Source organism: Lycorma delicatula, chromosome 4 (assembly GCF_047948215.1).
Source record: "Lycorma delicatula isolate Av1 chromosome 4, ASM4794821v1, whole genome shotgun sequence".
Lineage (NCBI taxonomy): Eukaryota > Metazoa > Arthropoda > Insecta > Hemiptera > Fulgoridae > Lycorma > Lycorma delicatula.
The window spans coordinates 73,381,703-73,390,174 of NC_134458.1; the positions used below are offsets into that span (position 1 = coordinate 73,381,703).

Consider the following 8,472-nt stretch of genomic DNA (forward strand, 5'->3'; position numbering starts at 1 on the left):
TCCTCCATGAAGTAAACAAAGGGAAACCACTTTATTTATCATTTTCCCTTTTATATCTAGCACGAAATTCTTGCTATTTTTTAGCACGGTTGTATTAATTTCAGATATAATTTGATTCCGCACAATGTCCCGTAAATTTCAATACGTAGAAAAAATAAACATTTTTAAAATGGCGTTGGCGATACGTTCCTTGAGATGATATATGTTTTGTACTTTTTTCTGATGATGTACTCTTGGCCTTCATAAAAAAAATGATTATTTTTCCTACAGAACCATATGGGTTACATGTTTTTCAACAGTGGAGGATACGTATCGAATGTGTTTTCAAAACAATGGTAAATACATAGAGCATATTATATAAATAAAAATTGTTTTCATAAAAAAATGTCTCTTTTTCTATGTATGGAAACTTATGGGGCACTCTGTGTAGTCGTATCGCTAAAAACGTTTCCGGTTATGGCGCGCGAACAAATTGAAAAACTACTTACTTTACGTTTAGTGTCGTTTTGCCAACGAGTTTTATGAATAACTTTAAGGAGTCCTTTTAATATGGAAATTAAAAATTACTTTTTTAAATTGTAAAATTTCATTATATCTTACACAATCCGTTTATTCATATAAATATATAAATGAGATTTAAAATAACTAAAAAACAAAAAGATTATACAACTAACTTAACTATTAAAATAATGAATGCTGATGTACACCTCGGAAAAAATGTTCAAATCATTGTAAAAACCAAAATCACATAGTATAAAAAATAAACACACAATAGTCGAATGAAATTGTAGTCAGCGACTACAATCAAAGTCTAAGAAAGCAAAAACATTTTAAAGTAATGCAGTGATGTTTGGTCGATTATGGATAATTGCAACTATCTTAATTTAATTTAATTTAATTCTAGTAGAAATGTTATTTTCACTTAAGCGATCTAAAATTAATAAAGACTATAATTTTACCTATTTATTTATTTTTTAATATTATGGGATTTTTATTGTTACAATGAAATTAATATTTCTTCGGTAGACGGAAGTATTTCAACACTAATTTATTTATTAGAAGAGCGAGTTGTACAATTTTTATATAAGTATATGTACTAAAGAACATGTCGTGAGCGATTCATAATCAATGCTCAGTAAAAACTACTGAAGATAAAAGAAAATAATGAGAATTTGTATACACATTTTTCTTACGGTGTAAAAACACTCTACGAAAGGTTTTTTTTTTAAATTCCGAGTTTAAAAGATTAAAATGAAGTAACAATGAAATTTACTATTTTTTTTAATTTCTCAGTAACAAATGTAGATATCAACTTGAGTTTTAGTGTGTGTAATCTTCACGTGAATATCTAAAAACTAAATTAATTTCTAGATTTTTTTTGAAATTCGACCTTCAAAGAAATGAAGAGAGGTAAAAATATCTGATCAATGCTTGCAAATTTTCCCGATTTCCTACTATACTAAATGAGGTATTCACCTGATATGGGCTTGATACTTTTCAGATAAATATCTACAAGCTGGTTTTTTTAATTTCGATTTTTTAAGGAGTGCGACATTGTACGACGCGGCAGCTCAATCAACACAGCCACTGCCACTGTTAACTGTAAGTGCGACGCGACTGCCTACACCTGCCTCTGCTTACTTGATTAAAATACTAAAATAAAAAAACTGACCGCGACCGGAAACGCAAGTAACCATATAGTGCGGGCGAAACCGCGAATGGGAATGCTAGTGTGTGAGTATATATATAAAATACAAAAACCTTACATTTAATCTTCAAGTTCTTGTGCAGCTAATTGTTCCTCCTCTTCTTTGGACATCGGGACGGTGCTGTGATTATAAAGACCTTGGGCCATCAATTGTAACGCTAAAGGATTTTTTGTACCGGCTGCTTTTTTAATTTTCGCTCTTTTATTTTGAAACCATATCTTGATTTGGGCTTCATTTAGACCCAACTCTCTAGCTAGTTCTTGTCGCCTTCTCTCGGTTAGATACTTATTTTCAGTAAATTCACTTTTAAGTCGCGACAACTGATCACCGCTAAACGCTGTTCTCGGTCTCTTCTCTTCTCCTCTTTTATCTTTTTTCTTGATTCTCCGAGATCTTGGACCTGTAACAAGACATAAAACAAAGAATTTACTTAGGATATTAAGAAAAACAATAATAAAACATTTTATTATTACCAACAAACAAAATTCAAAAAATGAAGTTTATTACATCAAAAATAATTTTAAGAAATAAGATGGTTCGTGGAAAACTTTAGTGATTGTTTTTAGAGCTGAAAAATTTGTAAATTGATTATAGTAAATCTTGTTTTACCGGATACAGAAATAAATAGATTAAATGTAATTTTCAGTCTTTGATACGTGAAAAATAAGTTCTATAAGACAACCTTTAGAATTTTCAATCAAAACTTCAAATTAAGATTTCAACGTATCTGATTTTTACTGTTTCCTAAATCAAAACAATGTTGTTTTTCTTAATCGGTCTGTATTTGTCTTCGACCGTTAGTTTTATTTATTTATTTTTTTAGATTTGCTATCAAAAGGGTATCTTTATTGAAGAAATTATCTCTCCTAGCTAAATATTATTTTTACCAAACTGAAAGTTAAAAGTTTTTCTAAAAATATTTTACAGATTCAAAATAAATTTCAAAATTTTATTACAACAGTTGTCTAATAACACTTGGTAAAAGTGAGAAAAAAATCTTAGGGTTCTGATCCTCGGTAGGTTAAATTAAATTTATTTTTATTTTTTTCTTGTTTTTCATATGGTCTAAAATAGCGTTCCAGTTAAAATATTGAAAAATTGTAAATAAATTAACTTAAAAATCGTCACGAGTTGTATTTCATATATTAAAAATAATTTTAAAGAAATTTTTGTAAAAATATTTTATACCTTGTTTTAATAAAGTCTACCTTACTACGACGAGAGTTACATTCTTGAAAAAAAGTTAACAATATTGTTAAACTGTTTATCAAGCATTAAACTTTTTTTTCTTTCTTTAGAATAATTAATTGAATATATAAGCTTGAAACTTATTGGCGAGAATACGGCATAGACATTTTTTAACATGCCATATCTGATCGAGGTTTGAACTTGGAACTTTTCGGATGAAAGATTGACCACTGGTGTATAGAGATGGATATTATATTTGATGTTTTTTTTTTGTTCAATTTCGGTTCCCTAACAATTTTTGTTACTCTTCAACAAAAGTAAAACGATTATTTTTTTTTAACTAAAAAAAAATTGTTTTATTTTTTAAGCAAACCTGCTAAACCATAATGGAAGCTAATAAAAGTATCGTTCATACACGCTTTCGTTACAATATATTTATAACAAATTTTTTTCTTTAGTACTTTATTTTATTAATTTTTAATGTTATTTTTATTTTATTATTTTTTATTTACAATTTAAATTAAAATTCAAAATTTGTAAGATTGAAAAATAAAATTAATATAACGAACAGCAATTTAGATAATTCGCAGAAAATTTTTGTAATTTTTAATTTTGTACTAGTTTTTAATTTTCTAAGTTTTACTACGTAACTATAATTTTGAAACTTATCCGCTAAATTATTTGTATTTTGAAATTTATAACTTTTTAAAACTTAAACATTGATCACATTACGTTCTAAAAAATCAGTGTTTTTTTTTTGTTACACAACCCGCGATTTATTTCTACGTAAATGTAAGCTAATTACAATAAACTTGTATTTATTTTACGTAGGCTAAGCTTTTACGTAGTGTGCATTTATTACCTTATATGACTTTAGCAACATTTGTTTAGCTTATCGCAAACTTTGTGACACATTTAAAGAGTAATTTTATTCCATAATGTATATTACTAAACATAAATATATATATATATATATATATATATATATATAAATTTATAAATTTATTGTACACAACAAAATAATTTCCTTGAATTTAGATCGACTTCTTAATCCAAGTTTTGTAAAAAAAAAAAAAAAAAAAAAAAATTAACTGCAAAATGTCTACAATTATCATTAACTGATAAAAGAAAAAAACTATTGTTAAATGCAATTTAAAAAGTTAATATTAATACTTAATACGAAAAAGAAAGAACACTGTAATTTTATACATATTTTTTTCTTGTAGAACTCTTTTTTAACCTTTTCCTTTTTCTATATGTTTTGATCAATGAACATTTCTCAAGAAGGCAAATGTCTTTCCCCAGTTTGACGGCCTACACAGTTTAAAGAATTATTTTTCAGGATTTAGCATCCTTATATATATATATATATATATATATATATAAAAGATCATAATTAATCTACTCAGAAGAAATCACTTCAGTTTTTTTAAGTGAGGAAGGAGATATTACGTAAGGTCTAACTAATATTAGTAAAATAATCACTGAACTTTGATAGTAGTAGAAGGAAACTTCTATAATTATTATTTTTATTTTTATGAACGGCTTGTTACAAAATTACAAAAGATTAAATTCAAATGTTTACTTTAAATTTAAATTTCTACATTTAAAGGTTCAGAGACTAATCGAAAATATTCTTGTCTTAAGGGCTACAGTTATTCATTAAAAATAAAAACGAACTTATTATAAATTAAAGTGTATTCAAACTTTTATATTTCATAATTTAATGTAAAATATTGTCTTTCTTTATTGTAAAACAGAATTAGAAATAATATCGTACCAAAACATAAAAAAAACGAAAATAGGAGAAAACAACATATTTTCAGTAAAATACGTAAGATAATTTTAAGCAGTTGCTCGTGCGTTGGCCACGTCCAGCTTATGAACAAAATTTTAATACAAATTGTCATTTTTAATAACAATTAAAAATAATTAATTCGAAATAATGGTAGATTAACAATTTATTTTTAAATAAATTCCTTTAACAGTTATTGCATTAGTTTACCTATTTATTACAATAAATGACAATAATTACAAACAGATAGACTACCCGCGAAGAACGCTTTAGGTAATAATTTTTACTTCTAAAAAATAAACTCTTAAACAGTACTTTTTTTAAAAACATCGACATATATGTTCCAGTACATGACGCACTCTAGTGGCACAATTATTAACAAGAAATACATATAGCGACTCTATCGGTAAACATTTGTACTGCTTTATATAATTTTTATATATTCACATGTGTGTAAACATATATAAATTTCCTACCATGTTATAAACGAAAATAATTTAAAATTTGTTCAATTGAAAGAATGTAAATTGTAGTTACATATTTAGTCAGCGCTTATTTATTAAATTATTGTTCGTAAATTATTATTATCATCATTAATACGAGCTAACCGGTTAAATAGTTTATTTATTCTACCGATTAAATATTTTATTTTGACGTACAACCTTACACGGTAGACAAAACGTTTGAATTCATTACGTTATCGTAACTACAGATAAATAGAAACTATTCCCAATTTCACCTCAATATTTAAAATATTTTTACTTAATTTAATGTCACACTTAATATTAACGTATCGTTTATTGTTCTAATGGTATAAACAATGTAGCGTAAGTGTTAAAACACTTCTATATAAGTACAATAAATAAACAGAAACAATACATATTAATGAATGTAAAAAAAAAAAACAAAATCATTGACTAATCAACTATTTATCTATAAAGAACGAAAATTATACCACTAATAAAAGTACCCGTATAGACATGGTAAAATGTATTAAATAAAAAAAAGGGTTATTAATCAAAAATTCAAACAAAAATAAAATGTTTATAGTTATTGCCATCCATATCCGAAGTCCTATGACTCAAGCTCCTCTCCAGAACTATTTCCTTATAACGAAAGATCATATAATTTTAAGTATAATCTTTCTACAAGAAAATGAAATTTAATTATGAGAAAATATTTTCATGGAAAACAAAAAACCGTTTGCAAGGTATAATTTGTTGTAATTTTTTTTTACAATAATTCTTAAATTATTTCCAGTTAATTTTATTTTAAAGAATTTACTCTCAAAATTTTATAATCCATAACGTTCTATAATTAAAAATTATACTTACTAAATTTCTTAAAAAATGAATTTTAATAAAGATTTTAATCTCTTTAGAATTGATCATTTTCAAATAATTTCACATAAAAGAAAAACTACAAAATACGAAAATATTAATTATAATTTGTACAAGAAACTCAACGCAAATTAACAATTATATTAAAAATATTCCGCTCGTTTATTATTATACTACAAAAATGATTATTAAAAAAAAGAAAAAGTAGTATTAAAAGTAAGTTTATTTATTAAAGGAAATCAACTTCTGATTTTCATAGTACGAGTAATTACTCCGTAACATTACTCCACAGCAATAAGTATTATTTTCATTAACACCGTGTTATTTTAAAAAGTTAAAATTTTACCACATTATTTCAAAGAATTATGAATATAATTAAGTAAGGAATACCAAAACGACCAGGAAGACTATAACCGACAGTCAATATTGCAGTGGCTATTTAACGGCAAAACGATGCAAAACGAGGAAGGTACGTCACAGAATGTAAATTTCAAATTTACTTTTAAAAAAATTCTGAAGGAAAAATAATCTGCTGCCTTCTATATGTTGATTATAATTAGCTATTAAAATATAGCCGTTTATTCTACAATCTGTAAAATATATTTTATTTTCAGATCATTCCTTATTTGAATTATTTTGATGGATACAAATTAATTACAAATATATATATATATTTGTAATATATATATTTGTAATTAATATATTTGTAATTAATATATATATTAGAAACAGTTTTATTTGCTTGATATATGTTATTTTAATCGTTTATACAAAACAAAATTACCTAACCTCTCAATGTTTCGTTAAATAAATATAGAAATCTAAAAATTATTTCCGTACGATTACGTTTACATCATAAAAATGGTTATAAAAATTTCAACTAAAATATCATTTAAATAATCAAATTATCTAGTAACAGCAGACCTGGCAATGTTTCGCTACTGCTAGATTTGAGTGTATATACACTCAATTTAAAGTTGTATATACACAATTTAAAGTTTGATAAAACATTATGTTTTAACAAAATTTCATTTTTTATGTTTATTTTAACAAAAGGAACATTACGAAACTTCTCAAATTTTAACCTTTCCCTTTTACCCTTTCTCCCCTTTCCCCTTTGCCATTTTCCCTTTACTCCTTTTCCATCCCCCCATTCACCATTACTTTTCCCATTTCCTTACCCCATTTTCATTTTACCATATTTCATCTCCCCCATTTTCCCCTAAATTTCCGTTTCATTTCTCTTTCTTTTATTTCCCATTCCCCCTTCTCTTTCCCCATTTCCCCTTTCCATTTCCTTTTCCCGTTTTTTATTTTTTCCATTTTCCCTTTCTTCCCTTTTTACCTTCTCACTTTTTCGATTATTCCCTTTTCCGATTTTTTTTCTCTCTTTTTTCCTCGTGCGTAAATCGGTCCAGTAGGTTTTAGTCTATAGCGGACACACATATCGGAAACATTGAAATCGAATCGTAAAATATTTAGTATAGCGTGTGTTGCTTTTACGTCCAACAAATAGCGCTGTTTTTCGAAAACAACATTTTTTACCTATCACAGGTGTGATATCTTAGGTATATAAATAGTAGGTATATAAAAAGACGCGTGTATTCGAATTCAATCTTATGTCAAAATTTCAAAGCAATCGGTGAAGAACTTTCGGAGATTTAAGATTTTGAACAAACGAACATTTACATTTTTATTTATATAGATTAAATAAAGGTTTTTTTTAAATAAAAATATATAATAAGCAAATTAAAACAAAAGTCAAGATACGTTTTTTACTTTTAATTCGAGAAAATGTACAAGATTTAAAAAATATATAAATATCACTTGAATTCGGCGTACAATTAAATCAGATTTTTTACGATTTTACAGATTTAAAATTATTTTTTTTTTACTTGGTATAAATTATTTAGTTCTATAATACTGCATTATTAACAATCTGTGAATTTTTATTTTGTTTCAATCATTCACTACAGTTAGCGTTAGATGAGTTATGGAAAAAGTGCGTCGAAGAAATTCCTCATCGATGAATTAAATATATTACATATGATCAGTTAGAATATATTCACAAACAATTTTACAGAAAGTAAATATTGTGGAAACTCATTAAATTTTGGGTGAATCAAACCGACTTAAATTTCAACTGAAATTATGTAGGATAATATGTGATTAAACTAATTTGTTACAATTTTTAGATGTTTAGCGTAATTGGAAAAAAGGTAAATTTTGTATTGCACATAACACCCATTTTGACGATTTTTGACTATGTAAACAATTACTGAATTGAACATTTTCTATCACCCAGATTTTAATTACTATCAATAAAGTTTTATCGATGTAAAGCAGATTGTGAAACGTAAAATCCAAAAATATCTTCAAAGTTTTCTTGTAAAAATTCAGATTTTCGTTGCTTTTGCACAACATGAAATTGTAAAAATAT

General features: G+C 25.8%; 1 protein-coding gene across 1 annotated transcript; it reads right to left on the reverse strand.

Annotated features, from left to right (window-relative positions):
- Positions 1-1,768: 1,768 nt before the first annotated feature.
- LOC142322641 (homeobox protein E60-like) lies at positions 1,769-7,248 on the reverse strand. The gene is made up of 2 exons (XM_075361721.1): positions 7,230-7,248; positions 1,769-2,109 (listed from the first exon to the last, which is right to left on the reverse strand). The coding sequence occupies exons 1-2, from the start codon at positions 7,246-7,248 to the stop codon at positions 1,769-1,771; spliced, it is 360 nt and encodes a 119-aa protein (XP_075217836.1).
- Between the last annotated feature and the right edge of the window lie 1,224 nt (positions 7,249-8,472).